This window comes from Gadus macrocephalus, chromosome 7 (assembly GCF_031168955.1).
Source record: "Gadus macrocephalus chromosome 7, ASM3116895v1".
Lineage (NCBI taxonomy): Eukaryota > Metazoa > Chordata > Actinopteri > Gadiformes > Gadidae > Gadus > Gadus macrocephalus.
In genome coordinates, this window is record NC_082388.1 from 11,624,169 (window position 1) to 11,641,981 (window position 17,813).

Below are 17,813 nucleotides of genomic sequence, written 5' to 3' on the forward strand. Positions count from 1 at the left end.
CGGAAAGAGTTTGTTTTCTTCTTTATTTCAGGATATGACAACCAGAAGTGTATTTGAGCAAATATTTGACTACGTAACGTTATATTCTGTGCAAAAAGAGGAAACGGCCTTCAAAAGCAAACGTGAGTTGCTTGTGTCATGTTTTATTGGTTGATGAGCATAAATCATAGAAACCCCCGCATGAGCCTTGCAATGTATTTGGATCAAACGTGCAAATTAATGAGTATGAGCGCAATCATTGCTCTTTCAAGGTGTTTAACGACGTGAAACCAATCGAGGCGAGAGCACAATGTGTGCTGCAGCTGCTCTGGCCCGGGTGTGCCAGCATTTCTGGGCAATGGAAGTGGTGAGAACGACGCTTTGGTTGAAAAGCCACCAAGCATTACACTAACCAGCTCCGACAGACGTGTTTGCTTTTGTAGCTGATTAACGTGCTCGGGATAACCCCGGAGTTTATACTTCATCAAAATACTTCCGAAATTTGTTAAGGGCCCTGTTTTCCACACCCTGGTCCTGTCCTTAATTAAGATGGCCGCGGTCGACCCTATGGCCCCTGGCTGGACTGCTTCCCGGGTACAGACAGACAGACCCTGGGCTTCTTGTCATAACTACTCTTTTCACACATGCACCATTTCGTTTTTTGTGTGAAGGGTCACTGGGAAAAAAGTAGACGTACAACCTTTCAGGAAAATGTTTGATACCGAAAGCAGACCACCTCCACATCTAAATCAATTCAGTTGACAGTTCAAGCTCCAGCCTCTCAAACTATCCCTGTAAATCTAGTATAATTACAGGAAATAACTAATTAATCAATGTGGCGTTTGAATTAAGCTGGCCTGCTGCTGACAAGCAGTGTAAGTAAGGTTTTTGGGCCCTTTTCTTAGCTGACACTGGTGTTTGAGTTACCCTGGGACTTTTGTCAGAGCTGTTGGCTCTTGATTTGAGAGTTAAACAAATCATAACAAGGCATTTCTCTGTTCTGATTGCTGTTGCCAATGCTGATTGTTCCAGATGTGAGCTTTCAAACAATGTTAGCACACGCATGCCCCCGCGCACACTGATACACACCGCACACTCATTGCATGCACATACACATTGACGTGCATCACATGTCCATACACTGCAAAAGCAAATATAACACACAGATACACACACCCACACACACACAAATAGCCTCTTATCTCTCGAACAACCGCCTGTTTTGACTCATCTGTGACTTGAAATTGGATTGTGCTGATGCCTGACCTATTCCCAATTCGTGCTTCTGGAGGAATGTCTCCTGCTCATCAATATGTATGTATTTAACACTTTCCTCAAGTCTCCTCTATGTATTTGTTTACACAAAAGTATACACTAACAAAGTGTTGAGTATGTGAATGTATTTGAATAGTTTGATGACAGGGTCTAAGTGCTAATCTTGACGATGTTCATGTACATAAATGTATATTTAGTTGTGTATAGTTTAGTTGTGTAAATGTACATTTCACAATGAGGATTGATAAGCCCTTGCACTTGCAGTATCATGAATGTTACGCACTGGGGTCGGCAGCGGCACTGTTTGTACCTCTGGAGAAACTAAACGCTTATCACCGAAGATATCCATGATATGGAAAGTACGTGGAAGTACTAACGAATGTACACCCACTTATCATAATCCCTGATCGGCCATTCGCTGCACTATATTACACTTGGATTAAAAAGTGTGTGAAACTCTTCTAAATCCATACGATATTCACAACAATATCGTATGCATTTATAGGACCTCATACGCTAGAAGCCACTAAATTCTACACCCTGCCCCTTTTCGGGCGAAGTTGCTGCAACAACAGCTACTGTGACACGAGATATGTGGCTATGGTGATGAGATTTAAACAAGGCGATGCGTTTGCAGTATTATTTTGAAATGCAAATGTGGATGTAACTGTACGATCACGTTTGTTTTTAAATTATGAAAACGTAAAAGTATTAATGTTTTCATCAAATGAGAGGCAGACATTAAGCTTATCTTTGAGTGGTCGCAGCTCCTTGAAAAGCTATAAACCCCTAAATTAATATTTTATGTACGGACTGACTGGTCATGGACATGATTTTTGGCAAAAGTAATGCCTATTAGATTCCAAAGTCGTTGGAGCGGTAGAGTTTTAAGTTCTTACTGTGTTATGCTCAGTGTCTCTGAAAGGCTAGATTGGATTGTTTTCTGCTGTATCCAACTGCAGGGCTAGATACTATTTCTTGGCCTGGTTTTATCGAAATGGCACAAACAACGGAATAAAATCCTGACCTCAGTGAGATGGAAACAAGCATGTCAAATTGTCGGCTTTAAACCAACGCATGCTATCGCAAACTGAATGAACCAGAGCACTGAAATTTACTGTCAGGTTATTCTTCAAGACAATATTGAATAGGAAATCATACATTGATTTAGATTAACATAGAATTATATGAAAAGGTTCCATGAATACATTGTCTCTGTTTCTTTCATCTCTTCTGTAAAAACAAATGACCAGTCATATACCCCTTCTCTGATGCTTTCATATACAAAAGACTACTCTTCAGATAAGATAACACTTTATTATTCCTGTGAAGGAGGAGCTATTGTTTTATTCATGCATAACAACAGACGGAGATAAAGCAGCCAACTTGTTATTCACTTCTACCTTAGGAGGCCCCAACACGCAATAAAGTATTTCATATTCAAAGGGTCATTCACAGATGCCATGATGTTGAAAGGCTGGGTTTGCGTTCAGAATACACATTGATTTATACCACCTGGGCTAAGAGGAGCATTCCACATCTGCCGTCCACGCAGTGGATCCATAATTACAATCATGTGGGAACGAGAGCCGTGAAGTCAAAGGCCAGGGCGGGAACATGGCGTGGAAACCAGAGGTGTCAATAGGAAAGGCTTCCTTGCTTAATTAGACAGGCGAGACCACAGAGTTAGAGGTTTGCACTCAAACGACTTCATGGAACATGTTTTTATTGGGTAGTTCGGTCTGCTTTACGACAAGGGCATGACATAAAGCCACAGCAAAAGAGAAGTTGGCAATGGAGGTTTGCGGACCTGCAACACATGGGTGAAACATGCCCATAATGATGTGTTATTTGGTTGTCAATGAATGAAAACATGTCATTACTTGTGTTGTGCTAATAGACAGGGATGCCTGCCGTTGAACACTGGGTTGAAGTGTACGTTTCCTTTTCTAACTTCAGATGGAAAGAAACGATAGCTTATGGATTCGCTGGAAATGCAGCACAGAAAGAGTAAACACACACTAAGACTGGAGAATGGGCTTTATAGTCTACAGGGATTTTACATCGGAATGCATCATTGGATTTTGGTTCAAGAAACTTTGTCCCATTGAGAGGAATGAAGAGGGTTGTAGTACGGTGAAAATGGAGGTACTTATTGCGATGTGACATCACGATGTACAACGCCCCAATGCTGAGTACTATTCCATTCAATAATCGTTGAGCATTAATCTCTATCCAATACAGGAAGAATTGTTGTACTCAATAAATATAGTGTTCATAATATAGGCTCAGTTCGAATATCGATAAAACGATCCCACTTGATACATTCGATAAAAGTGAAGTGGTTATTCCTTCTCGATGCACGTGCTGACCTCCCCCGTCTGGCCGCGGAGGGTCTTGTCTTTGCCCCACGTCCCACTCAGGAGGGACACCTCTTCTCTGTCCACCTGCTTGTGGATCGGCCCGTCGTCTGAGACGCTGCCTGTTGAAACAACCAAACACACAATAGGCAGAGAGAGAATAACCTCAGCCTCAAGTTATTCACTGAGAAAATAACTTCAGGCTGAAGTTATTTTCTGTGATGCTCTCTGTTGCACTCTGTTTATGTTATTCTCTATAATTCTGTTCTGCTTAATACTGCTTAATATTCGTGTTGTTTCCGCAAATCCTTGATAGATTGGATCATTGACATATTTTTTCTCCGAACAGACTATTGGAGAAAACAATTCCCGGACCAATGAGGCAAATTGTGCAACTTTTATGTATTATTTCCGTAGAAACTGCAGTTGATGTCCTCTCTTATGTTAGAGAATAAAAGTTATTGATGGCCCACCTTTAATGGTCTTCATGTGGTGTTCTTACGTACTTAGAGGAGGTTCCTGACTGTGTTGTTCCTGTTGTTGCCCTCTGCCATCTCACCTTGCATCTTAACCTCCTTCGGGGATGTAACAAATAAAGTGATATGGAGAAAAGTTTAATGGTTGTTCTGTTGTAGATTAATTTACAGGATGGCATGATACATGTCATCCTGTAAATGTACTCCTTGTACTCCTTGCCGAGAAGGTCTACTCGCTGGAGATTACAGAGGAATGTGAAGAACGTGAGTCTGAAATAAGTTGAGGAAAACAAAACTAGCCTGTTTGATGCAAATTTGAGTTTTTGTGGATAAAATCAGACATTTATCCAGAGCCAGATAGTTTGGTGGGTAGGGTTCAAATCCCAGTGTTCAAAGTCTAACTGTAGGCATCCTTCGTGCAAGATACTGCTGGTTTGGAAAGGCAAAACATAAATGAAAAAACCTTCATACCTTTGTAACAAAGAAAGATTCTTCCGGATGTTTGGTTTCATCTGGACGGTCTGTTACCCCATCTCCCATGTCGTTCTTCTCCCTCTCCTTGGCCTGAAAAGAGCTTGGGTCCTTGGGGAAGCCCTGCCTCTCCCTCTCTTGTGGAGAGTAATGGCTTTGCTCTGTTAACCATGGCCTTTTTGCCATTCTTCCTTCACTTCTAATCTACACAACCGAAAACATCAAAGATACATTTAGGTTAACCTTTACTTTTACAATCTCTTTCTATTCTTTAAATTACTGAAAACATTTTTCAACCAAAAATGTAGCTGAATATTGTTTATATCAGAATTTTAGGCCTGAATACCGGGACAATATTTTAAGTACTTTCGAGACAAGACAATGTCCCGGTGGGAGGATAATAAATAATCAGTAACAGTAACAGTAGTAGGCACATTTCTCTCAATGACTCAGAGCACCAACCTTGTGTTTAAACCTGTCAGGCAGCATCACAGAGGGGTTTCTGACCTCCGCTCGGTCGGAGCGCTTCACTCTGACCCCCCGTCTCACGCTCAGCAGGTACGTCAGCAGAGGGGGGTCGCCTGGGATAAGGTCACAAAAGGAAATGTATGTCTGCGTGCCAACCACACAACACTAACATAACTTCAAGTAAAACAGAAAGACCTTAATTTGCTTATATTAGCCATTTTGCAGATGCTATCAGTTCAGTATCCCATTTTAAAGTACTTTCTCATTTCATAACGAGAGTAGGTCAGTTCAACAGAGAGCGTTTTCTAGAAGGATGTTCTAGAAGCGTACCAGTTCTCTGTGTGGTGAGAGGGTTGTTGTGGATGACTAGCTCGGTAAGGCTTGGAAACAGAGCAGCAGACAGAAGAGCTTCTTCCTCTGCAATCTAGTGACAAGGAACACACTCTGAAGACCTCACTTACGAACATTGTGCGTAACAACTTCTTAGGTGGACCTTGTAGTGGGAACAGGGTTTTCTGAACCTACCTTGTTGTGAGCCAAGCTGAGGAACTGGAGTTGTGGTAGTGGTAGACTGGACTCCACTGCACCAACGCTAGGCTAAGACACATTTTGATTGACTAAATATATATTCCAGTCATTCAAAGATGACCATCAATTAAGAAACGTATATATACCTGTAATATTCCCCAGAAATGACCTTGATTTGACCCAGTGTGGGCTGGTTTTGAAAAACAAAATCAGAAAAGTCTGTGATTCAGGTTCATAATACAACTACACAAAATTAAATTCAGGCACGGATTTAAAAACAAAATTTAGTTGTTATTAATGGGATTTAGAATTTAATGAGATGACAAGGTCTTCAGCTTGCTGTTGAACTGACCTCCATCTCCATCGGGCAGCATGAAAGGTACCTCAGAGATGTTGTTACTCTGGAGGTTTAAATGCTGCAGTCTGGATATGTACACAGACAACACAGCAGTTTTAATTATAGTAAAGCAAAGCTTTTGCTACCATTAACAGAGGAGACGACCATGAACGCGCCTGACCGTGTGAGGCTGGAGAGGCTGTGGAAGACGTTGGACGTCAGCTGGTTGTCGTCCAGCGACAGCACCTCCAGCGAGCCAAACAGGGGCTTCTCTTCGCTGCTGGAACCACTGGCCGAAAACGTCAGAAAAGCAACCGATTTATATTCTAAAAATAATTGTTCGAATACTAAGTTATTTAATGATATTTAGAAAATATGAAATAAATTGAAATAAAATTACATATATATTTTTTAATTATTAAAAAATTAAAATACAGTACAATAATACCATATTTCTATATTTTACATAATTAATTTAGTTCATTTAATTGTCATACTGTATCTGCAGGATAAGCTGTGGACGTATGCTTTCGAACCCCATACCCCTGGCTGGGAGTCAGACACCGTAGCCTAACCACTACACAATCCTGACGCACACACTTAGCAGCCAGCTATATCCCAAAGTACAACGTTATAGCTCTGATGTAACGCTATCATATCAGTCAGTCGACAGGCATTGTGCGTGTGTGTTGGGAATCTTCTCAGGCTTCTTCTGACAACTCAGACACGTAGGCCCCAACAGCCATGGGAGGGATGTGCACCCGGCACCCTCTGGCATTTTCACAATATCCATTCGGCTTTCCTAATTCCAACACGTACCGTTGTAATCTTCCACTTTCTCGCTTACTTACTTTTTATCCTTATTTTTTCTTCTCTTTATTGTGAAATCTCAAAAGGGACTTTGACTGTTTTATGATTCAAAATTCCCCGGCGAACTGAGTTAATGCAACCTTGCATACAAAAAATTATAACTGCAAACATATTGCACGTTCACAGTCTGGGCTCGTAGAAGCCCTTTGGTTTTATAAGAGAAAGAGTCATAAAGCGAGAGGCGTTTATTTCAGATATTAGTACACCCCCCTGTGGTTGATTTGAGAACAGCTTGACATTTGGTTCTGGGGTCATCGATACATTTCGCGTCACTAGCCGCGTTTACATGGACACATCTGTTACATTAGACATGGAAGAGCTTCTGAACATATGGTTTCTTTCCTCACAACTACTTACCTTGATCAGTAGACCGGGATACACAATCAAACAGACTTAATGTTCATTTAACGAGGCTCACTAGGGTAAACTCTAGTGATGGATTTCATGATTCTTTTCCTTGAATCAATTTGCGTCGGTCAGTTCGCCAAGTAGAATCATTCAGAATCGTTTGTTCGTTCAGTCGCGTTTCCGGTAGCGGTGAATGTATCATGGAATGCACGATTCTCAGCTCTCACCTTCTCATTCTCAAACGTGCGGTGCAAGTCAGTCATCAGTCAATTCATCATAACAACTTTAACCAAACGCCGCGGGATAGGTGGGGTAGTAGCTGATTATTGGATGTTTAACATATCAGCAAGGTAATAGACTTGATTTAGCAATGGTCGAGTTTAAAAGTAAATTATGTACATCTGTGTTTATTCTGGGCATATTTTATTTTTCTTTGGTTAACAGTAACTTAACACTATTGCTAAGATGGCCAGCCCCCCTAAAAAATCGATGAAGATCCACCAAGGTGGGGGTCCCGGGTCGCGTGCGGCAGAACGAACCATGAAAGAATGAGAAACTTTCAAAATATTTTGGTAATCTGGCATGACACAGAAAATACAAAGACAGCATGCATTACCATTTCACTGATATTTAATCGTATTATCGTACGCTCGCTCACTAAGCCTCTTCCCTCTCCACTACTCACAGTCAGTGAACGAACAGCGAGTCAGCGACTCAGCGAGTCTGGGAGGGGTCGAGTCTGAGAACCAACGACAAACGAGAGAGAAAAATAAATCAGGTCGGTTTCGTTCTTGTTCAATATTCGTTCATTCTAACTGATTCAGTCACAAACGACCCATCGCTAGAAAACCCTCCTACCTCCTCCTGTACCCATGTGGAAGATCATGTACAGGTTCAACCTTTCCTTATGAGAACAGACCAACAGCTCCAGAGGAGGTCATTCTCTCACACTGACTGCATGTTGACCTACCTGAGGGTCGGGGAAGGGTTTGAACCGGCCATATTGGCAGGAAGTTGGTGCAGTCTGTTTCCTGTCAGACACAGGACTTTCAGTCCTGCCAGACGCCCGATGCAAACAATGTCAGCCTCGGACACGTTGTTGAAGGACAAGTCTAAGACCTGGAAGATACCACAGAATGTAACTTTCAACACTTTCAAGATAGACCTAAAGTACATTGATATGTTCTGATTTATCCAAGGATGGCTTGTGGTTGGAAAAAGCATCAAGTACATTTACGTCAATACGGCGGTGGTAAAGAGATCAGCTAGACAGGGGACATTGAAGATAGAAAACTTAGGCTCTGAGTAGAACCCCCTAACCACGAGGTCACATCTTACCTCCAGGTGTGGAAAGTCTTCAGGGTGGAAGCTCATATCGCAGCATCCATTCAAAGATAGATCGAGCTCTCTCAAGAGTCCAAAACTCCTGAAAGACTCTGTAAATACAAATAAATATAAATAATGAGGAGAAACGACCAAACACGATTTTGTAGGCCAAACTTAGGTTTCAATTGTTTGCAGCGCTACATCACCGATGGAAAGAGAGTTGTCTGAAGCGTTGATGTACACAATACTGTCAAACTCCTTGAAGTCCTCATTCTTGACCTTGACATGCATGAGAACAACACTGTTTCAAATTCTTCTTTCAAATATTCTCCTTTTCAATCGATTGAAAATATAATGTGAAGAATTCTCACCGAAGTCAATCTCTGCTCACTGATGTCTATGGAGCAAAGGTCAGATGGGTTTTCCACGCCATGTAATCGAATCTACAAGAGCAAATCTATTAATTCAGTCATTGTGCTGGCTTGAACTTTTATCCAACGGCAATTTACAGTGAATTCAGACCTATGCCGTTCATGAACAGGTCCGTTACCTGCTTATGAACGGCATGGGTCTCGCTCCAGGATGCTTACGGGTTATGCTGTGGACATTTGAGATTGAACCCAGCTCATTTCGGCCTAACACCCTAGCCATGGACCACGCTATTGTATATCTACCCTCTCCGCCATTCAGTAGTCATCACACATCTTGATTCTTATGCCTTGTTTTTACCAGTAAGGAGCCATCCAGTGTGTTGCCAGCAGCTGGTGTAGCAAAGTCCGACCCCGTAGAATGGTCCGGCCTATTGTTCTTGGTCCTTCTTATGTTTCTGTTTCTTTGCTCCATCTGCTCTCTGTGAGCTACAAACCAATGGCCCGCACCTAAAAAGATAAACATTGTATTCTTTATCAAGTCTTTATTTAAAACAAATATATATACTGTATGTATATATATGTACAACATTACTTTGCTCTTTTTCACATATTTATACAAAGATGGTTGATTTTGGTAATAGAGACAGGCTGCATTAAAGTGTAGATATGCTTTGCGTTTCTTTGTCGATAAACGCTACGATATGTCAGCCACTGACAGGAAGTCCTCTGCAGGGAACATATGGTGGAGGAGAACATTTGTGGACCGAGGGAGTTCAGAGCCCTAGACAGTGATGAAGACCCTGACAAAATGCAGAGGTCAGTCCAGTCCAGCCCACAACCCTGCTGTAGACAGACTGTAAAACCACATTCTTCATCTCCCCTGGTTTGATGTGTCTCCTGGTTTAACAGCAACTCAGGGTGGAACCAAACACTGGAAGTCAGGGGTCAGGGGGAGGGAGCATGGTGTATTGATTCGGGAGGATTTGATTGGCTACGGGGGGAGCACCGATGGGAGGCCTTGTCGGTGTGATCAATATTGTCTGAGATTGGAATGTGATGCAGATCCTCCACAGACTAGGAGACACAAAAACAGCTCTCTCGGAAAAATTATGGTGGTGAGTCTTGAGACTTGAATCTTTAGTACTTTGGAGGGCCCATTTCCTTAGGAAATGTGTTTGAGCAGCGAGGGAAAGGTACTTATTTAGGAAGGGGTATCCTTTCCTGTTCTTTGAGTAGGCTGACGACCAGGAGAAGAGAGGGAGGAGGCGCAAACTGAATACTGTACCAGGAGTTTGGAGAAGCTAGTGATCCAGAGGGTCATCAGATTATCTCCATACTGTGAGATGGGCCTCAGCCAAACGGCCTTTCTTCACCCAACATCTCTCCCTGACAAAACATAAAACACTCTGGTAGTCTGACTCATCGTCCACAATGGACGATGGCAGTCTGCCTCCCCCTTCCTTATCTTCCCCTGGACTGACGGGGCCAGAGAGGGAGTATAACTCTGCTGCCACACAAAACGACGCCCTTTCAAAACATCAAAACAAGACAAAAGTGTGTGGTTAATGGAGATGGGAGGACAGAGGTTTATTATTGATCCTTTGGGGCTTGGGAGAGAAGGCATGACTAAGAGGATGCTCTAACACAGTGTATCAATGGCGTTATTGATTTGTGATAATTGTTGGCAATGCCATGGCTTGCCTCATACTTCAGTCAGTCTGTTACAAAACTCAAATTTTTGGAGAAAATAAGCTGACGAGGGTAAGATTACAGTTGCAACTTTTGTATTCATACTTGTATAAAGTAAAGAGCATAAATAGTTACAAAAACCTCCTCCTAAGTCCAAAATTAAATTCTATTAAAAGTATAAAGATACTTATGCCGCGTTTCCACTGCAGGGTGCGGAACGGATCGGATCGCAAAGGTGCGGTAGGGAGGGGGCGGTATAGCCCAGCTCAGTTCCGAGGTCGCGTTTCCACTGCCGACAGTACCCTTTGTGGTAGGCCGGATGTCGATCGCCGCGGCAGCTACGTAAACATCGTAAAAAACGACTTCCTCCCCAAGAATGCAGACGAACGTCTCCACCTCCTTGTTCGCCCAAGCAAGCGTTTTACGCGACAAGTTAATTGTAAAGAATAATACCTCGAGGCTACTGTTCGTTTGTTTTTATCCCCGCGTCACCCGGAAGTGACGTGTAGCTAGAATTTCACGGGACCCTTTCAGGCGTCTCGTCTCGTTTGCGGTACCCCAACGGAGGAGTCCCGAGAACGAGGCCGGGACGGGTACGGCAAAGTCCGGGTCACGCCCACTTTTGGCGGTGGAAACGCGACCCGACCCGCACCTTTGCGATCCGATCCGTTCCGCACCCTGCAGTGGAAACGCGCCATTAGCCTCTTGTTACGATACGTCACTATCAAGGGTACTTATTCAACATCCCAATGTTTTATTTTGGCGTGAGCATAAAAAAAATTATGCATAAGCCTAAAACTACTGAGTCTTTTTGACAGTATCAAAGTGAACGCACACGAGATTGCATTGCTTATGTGAAACAGTTTGACAATATAATTATTACTCATGTAAAGTACATATTGCTCAAATATGTAGCCTACTTGCATTTGCAGTAGTAACAGTCTTATTCACTTTGCCAAACCTGGATTATGACTGTTGTAACTTGATATACCGGCTTGAAGCACTACAATGTTTAAAGCCAACAGAAATACTTTGCCATGAACCTAACATTCAAACGTGATTGTGTGACTTTTCTCGCAGTGTTCTGGAATGCAGCCTGTGATTGCTGGTTTACAGCTTTCTCACACTCCTGTTTATCTGCATTGCCAAGTTTTTAGAGACATTTATTGTTTCCCACAACTTTAACTAGTTTGCTGATTTAAAGCATTGGCCAGTTCTCTATGAATGGCATTCTATAAAATATACTTTTTTTTAATGCTGAGAAACCACTATAACAGGTGGTGTTTTCTCACATACTGACTACATTACAATGTCAACCTAGATCAACCTACCATCTTGTCTGTGACGGAAGAATCCAGGGACGGGGAAGCAGTTTGACAGATGACATTCCCCATCTCCTGTCTTGTAAAGGGTAGACATTTCTAGGATTTGTCTAGCATTATTTGAGCTAAAGTCAAAACCCTAAATACACATTATTGCTTCTCCCAGTATGTAGCTGAAATAAAAGGTTTCCAAGCTTCCAATGGCTGTCTTCACTGGCACTGCTCACCTAATGGTCACTGTTAGGCCACAATCTCCTAGCAACATGTACACCTGTATCTCCCTCCCACTGTGGGGCGCTATTCGCCCTTCGTTTGCAATGTCGTTCAGTCACCCGCAAACCTAAACCACCCAGGAGCTAGGCATCCTATTTGATGGCCCCTCGTTGAATAGACTTGTGGCTCTAGTCATGGACGCTGGAAGTGGGGGGGCTGGGGGGGCTGCAGCCCCCCCTGGTGGCGAGAGGCTGAATGTGAAATGCAAAAACCCCCGTGGAAATAAAATAAATACATAAATATATCAGACTATTATTATACTATTGTCATTTTATTGACATAACTCAAGCAACATATTTGACTATAAATGTCACAAGCAGTAGAAAAACCCCCACTGAAGTCCGTAGGTTCACGATACAAACCACACACACACACACACACACACACACACACACACACACACACACACACACACACACACACACACACACACACACACACACACACACACACACACACACACACACACACACACACACACACACACACACACACACACACACACACACACAGGCTGTAAACGAACAGGTGGGTCAACTATGATAAATGGGATCAAGGTAGACCACGACATACCGGTAAAAAAAATATTATATATTCAGAATATTTATATATTTGTATAATGTAGTACAAAATGTGTTTTAAACTGCAGCTAGTGATTCAGCAACATTCGGCAATGTATAAAGAGCATGGCTCTCAGACTAATAACTCATCCCTCCTCGTTCTGTTTCTCCTCTCCCTGAGTGCTCTGTGCTACTACTGCCTGCTCTCCACTATCTGCAAAACATTCCTATTTTACAGTTTGTAACAAATCGGAGTGATTCTAACTTTACTTGTTTGTTGGTTTTTGCGCTCACTTTGAGGTAGGTCTTTTGCTGGCATCTGCAGGACGAGGCTTGCGTTTTGGACGTTTAAGAAAGTATTTTGATAGGAATCCAGACAGCTGATTGGACAGCCTCATTCTACTGCTCTGTCCTGTTGCCGCAAAAGATGATATTATTGGTCACAGATACCGTAAATACTGCAATGCAGAGCAGTTTTGAATATAATAGGCTACGTCTTGCGCTGGTAAATAATATAATAATAAGCTCAATCTTAGCATTTTAATTGCGCAAAATTAAAAATGTTTAGTCTCCGCTAAAGCCCTGCATATATACGAATTTCATGTTTAATGAAGAACTATTTCATTGATATACCCTAAGATAATGGCCACCAAAGCAATCCCCATGAATAAATATTTATTTGGAGAGTAAACAATAACTGTCGACATTTGTCTCAGCTTTCTGTTGCCTCGCATTTAGTTTCTGATATCTCGACTATAGCACCGATTGTACGATTTTAGCGCACTGCACTGCAAACTGTATTTCTCTAGAATGAACCAAGCAATACATAGAGAGAGGGGTGGACTATAAATTATATATTCCTTCTGACCACCATCACCAAAAACGGAGAAGCAAACCACCAGTTCGTTTCTTTCCTAACATTCTTATAGATAAAATTTGAATTTAAATAACATTAAATTACTCATGATGATGGTAATAATAACATTATTGATCTGAGGTGCCACTGTCAGTGCTAGACTTTTGGAACCGTCTTAACTTCCCCCTTACGTCTCCCCTGGTTTCGATAGCTGGCTTTCCTAATGATTTCCGAATGATTAATTCAAGAATGAGTGGTGTTGTAAATGCAGATGTAAGTACTATTTAAGATATTATTATGTAAGCATAATTTAACTTCCGATCATTCCCACTGGAAGATCACGAGTTTTGTGAGGAAATGTAATGGCATCCGGATCCTGCTTTTGCATCTGTGAAAGGCTGTAGGTAGATGTTGTACCTGCAGACAAGAAATTAACGATTGCAGACTGGAATTTGTATGCGACAGTAAAAAAACAATAAAAAAACAAAACAATGCTTTACATGCATTTTCGCAACATTGTGCTATTTTGTGCAGAATCTTCAATCGTCCATCATTGGGAAACCGTCATCAAAAAGAGGTACTGCGGAACTTGTCAAAACAACTTTGTTCAAAAAGGAGCCAGATGGGGTAACGTATAGAATCCCTTCCCTGCTGTATCTGCCGGAAAGGCACACGTACCTCGCCTTTGCAGAGAAGAGGACCTCTCCATCGGACTGCGATGCGAAAATCCTCGTGATAAGAAGAGGGACAATAACAAAAGATGGTGCCATACAGGTATGGTAAGATCTCATCCACCTGACACCTTGCAATGCATTCACAACAATGATATTCAAACATAACAGTGACAAACATATTTCTGTTGTATTCTCATTAGGATTGTTTTATTACCATTTAATTACATATATAATTAATTATACTGCTATACATTAATTACTGTACAGAAGAATATCGATTTAGTACAACTTCCTTGCACCAACGTACCCAGACTACTTCCAAATTGTATTGGTAAACCCCCCTGTCGATCAATCACATTCTCACTCAATGATACCATGATGTTCATCATCCAAAACTACAATCACACCTGTAACGCAGTTCTTCCCCAGTGGTCCCCGTGCGAGGAGCTGTCCACAGCCCAGCTCCCAGACCACCGCACCATGAACCCCTGTCCCGTGTACGACCGCAAGACCCAGACCGTCTCCCTGTTCTTCATCTGCGTCCGGAGCAACGTCACGGAGTGCCACCAGATCCTGACGGGCCGCAACCAGACGCGGCTGTGCCGCGTCACAAGCCGCGACCACGGCGCCACGTGGGGCCCCACGGCGGACCTGACGGACAGCGCCATCGGGGACGCCGTGGGCCGCTGGGCCACGTTCGGCGTGGGGCCCGGCCACGGCGTCCAGCTGGCGGCCGGGCGCCTGGTGGTGCCCGCGTACGCCTACTACGAGCGCGTCAGGTGCCTCTGCCTCTGGCCCGTCCCGCTCACGGTGAGGCCGCGGGCGCTCGCCGTCTACAGCGACGACGCCGGGCTCACGTGGCGCGCGGGCGCGCTGCTGGGCGCGGCGTCCTGCGAGTGCGAGATGGCGGAGGTGGTGGACGGCGAGGGCGTGGCTCAGCTGTACTGCAACGCCCGTCACAGCGGCGGGGTCCGCGTGGAGGCGCTGAGCCGGGACGGCGGCGGACGCTTCGAGAAGCCCCGCAGGGCGGAGCAGCTCGTCGAGCCGCGCAACGGTTGCCAAGGCAGTGTCGTCGGCTTCCCCGCCCCCGGACTGCCGACGGGCGGTGGGTCGGAGGGTGCAGAGCGCGCGCCGACCTGGCTGGCGTTCAGCCATCCCACCGATGGGGAAAGCAGGCTGAACCTGGGCGTGTATTTGAACCGTGCCCCCCTGAGCCGGTCGGGCTGGGACCCCCCGATGGTGATCCACCGCGGGCCCAGCGGCTACTCAGACCTGGCCTACAGCCAGGAGGACCAGCGCTTCTCCTGTCTGCTGGAGTGCGGGGAGAAAAGCGAACTCGAACAGATCGCCTTCATGTCTTTCACGCTGGATGAAATCAGGCAGACCTCCAGCTAGGCCATGAGATTTGAATTTGTAAATTAAATCTCCATTCAATTTGCACACGTGCGCTGAGAGTGTGATGAAATTCCACAATGTGTCTTCCTCAAACCTAATTACTTGGAGGATGTTGTGAAGAAGAGAAGGCCTCAGGGCCACAGAGCAGGAGATGAAGACCAAAGGGCTGACAACTGGATCGGAAGGCACAAGACCGAAGAGGATGGAGGGGTTTCATCGATGGCCTATGTTCCCTAGGGAACTTAAAGGCCTAACTAACTAACTAACTAACTAACTAACTATTGTGAAGAAACTACTAAACAAACAAACTAAGCATCAAAGCATGTTTTTAGGACAGGGAGCTGGAATTCAGGTTATAATAATAACGAAAAACAATGCAACATCATTTATAAGCAATACTTTTTTTCTTTGACAGCTTTTGAATACAATACTAAAGATACGTGTTCACTTATTTTTAGTATATTATTATTCAATAGCCTGTATAGCGATTTCTGAATGTCAGAATGTACTTGCTTTGAGCCTTACAATAATTCAAACTGAGTCCACTACTATGTATATCAATTTACTTAAGTAATTTGGCCACTTCTTTTATTTTGTGTATTATTCCTGTTTGAATTCAAATGGTATCGCTTGGTGCTTTTGAATGGATTCATTCCTTACTCTGGAATAGATCCGCTTCGAAATATGTTCTGCACTACATTTAGCATTATACATTCACAGTACACTTACTGAAGAGGAATTTGCTTGTAAAGATGTTTACCATCAACTAATCAATTCCAAAGCATATGCTGCCTTTTAAAACAACGCCAAATTAAAGTTCTCATGTTGTCAACCATTCTGTACTTATGTGGAATATGTGGAGTTTTTTTAATATATTTTTTATATATGTTTCATGTATTTCACCAGCACACATAACCGTGAGCAGCACTGTAACAAAGAGGCATTTGGGGTCTGCCTGTCTTGAGTTGAGTCCCAAGGGCTTCATCACTAGGCCCAATGTGAAGGCTGCAGCCTTGCTAGGACGCGTCCTTGCTAGTCGCGTCCTATGGAGATGAGACTAGAGTGCTAGCTCGAGTGCTTCCTAGCGTTTTTAACGTCGGACTTTGGAACGACTTGCTAGTGTGGATGCGCTTCCGCTTCTGCTTTTTAATTCAGCGTTTCCCCTTGTAAACATATGTGCACTTCTGAAAAAAACATGGAAGCAAGCAATGAAGCTGGTCAATATTTTTTTGCTGTGGTCTGAGCTGGAGGAGGACGCCGAACGACTCCATCAGCGGAGGGTTGAACGGAGGAGACGACGGCTCTATTCGGAGTCTCTGCCATCAGAATGTCGAGGTATGTGAGCTTTGAATGTCTGAATTGTATTGTATTGAATTGTTGCATTGACAATAGTGCTGCTTCTCATGTGTTTTCTTTGGGGCAACGCATATTCTAATTGAACATGGTGGTCTAGCTGATGGTTTATAAAAAATCAGAGTTTAAGCTTCATAAGTTTGCGCAATTATTATTGCCAGTGGGGTGGGGGAAGGCTATTCTTATGATAAGCCTATTCTTATGACAAACATCTCAAAGAATACTACATGCAGAAATCTATATTATTTACCTATCTATCTATATTTGCTCATCTGTTGTTGCAGGCCAGGCATTACTGCCAAATCAATGCCACCGTGCCGGCGCTTCTTCCAGGGAGAGGACACCCGCCCTGCTTCCAGGCTTAGCCGGCAGGCTATCCAGGTCCTCCTTGGGGTCCTCCAAACGGAGCGACAGCACGGTCGGGGGCCCACCATGGAGACCCTGGTCTTTTTGTTTTGGATTGCAACAACGCGCAGCCTATCGGGTTGTGTCCAGAGCTTTTGGCATTCCAATGTCATCTGTCCATAGAATGGTGTACAGCATTGCGGAGGAAGTGGTAGCTGTCCGGGGCAGTTTCATCAAGCTGCCATCAAATGATGAGGAGGTCAAGGCCATGGGGGAAGGGTTTGCCCTGCTTTCGCTAAAGCAGCTGGGGCCATCGACGGGTCCCACATCAAAATTAAATGTCCTGGCGGCCCTGATGTTCAAGACTACATGAACAGGAAGCTGTATCCATCCATGGTGCTGCAGGCAGTCTGTGACCATCAGGGTCGCTTCATTGACACCTTTGTGGGCTTCCCAGGAAGCGTGCATGATGCACGCATCCTGCGAAATAGTTTGATTTACCTGGCTGGCAATGACACTCCACCAGGCCATTTCATC

General features: G+C 43.7%; 2 protein-coding genes across 3 annotated transcripts; one reads left to right on the forward strand and one right to left on the reverse strand.

Annotated features, from left to right (window-relative positions):
- Positions 1-2,940: 2,940 nt before the first annotated feature.
- xrra1 (X-ray radiation resistance associated 1) lies at positions 2,941-13,209 on the reverse strand. Of its 2 annotated transcripts, none has more exons than XM_060056749.1 (15): positions 12,948-13,209; positions 9,168-9,316; positions 8,810-8,881; positions 8,645-8,717; positions 8,451-8,548; positions 8,083-8,231; positions 6,076-6,183; positions 5,910-5,980; positions 5,704-5,747; positions 5,555-5,626; positions 5,360-5,453; positions 5,024-5,142; positions 4,562-4,765; positions 4,121-4,189; positions 2,941-3,736 (listed from the first exon to the last, which is right to left on the reverse strand). In XM_060056749.1, the coding sequence occupies exons 1-14, from the start codon at positions 12,970-12,972 to the stop codon at positions 4,121-4,123; spliced, it is 1,347 nt and encodes a 448-aa protein (XP_059912732.1). In that variant the 5' UTR covers positions 12,973-13,209; the 3' UTR covers positions 2,941-3,736. The 2 variants fall into 2 exon arrangements, with proteins under 2 accessions (XP_059912732.1, XP_059912731.1); XM_060056748.1 differs by lacking the exon at positions 12,948-13,209 and adding an exon at positions 11,830-12,071.
- Positions 13,210-13,631: 422 nt separating this feature from the next.
- Positions 13,632-16,413, forward strand: neu3.1 (sialidase 3 (membrane sialidase), tandem duplicate 1). Its single transcript, XM_060056751.1, has 3 exons — positions 13,632-13,782; positions 14,044-14,283; positions 14,613-16,413. Exons 1-3 carry the CDS (start codon positions 13,744-13,746, stop codon positions 15,576-15,578), a joined length of 1,245 nt encoding a protein of 414 aa, XP_059912734.1. The 5' UTR covers positions 13,632-13,743; the 3' UTR covers positions 15,579-16,413.
- The last annotated feature ends 1,400 nt before the right edge of the window (positions 16,414-17,813 follow it).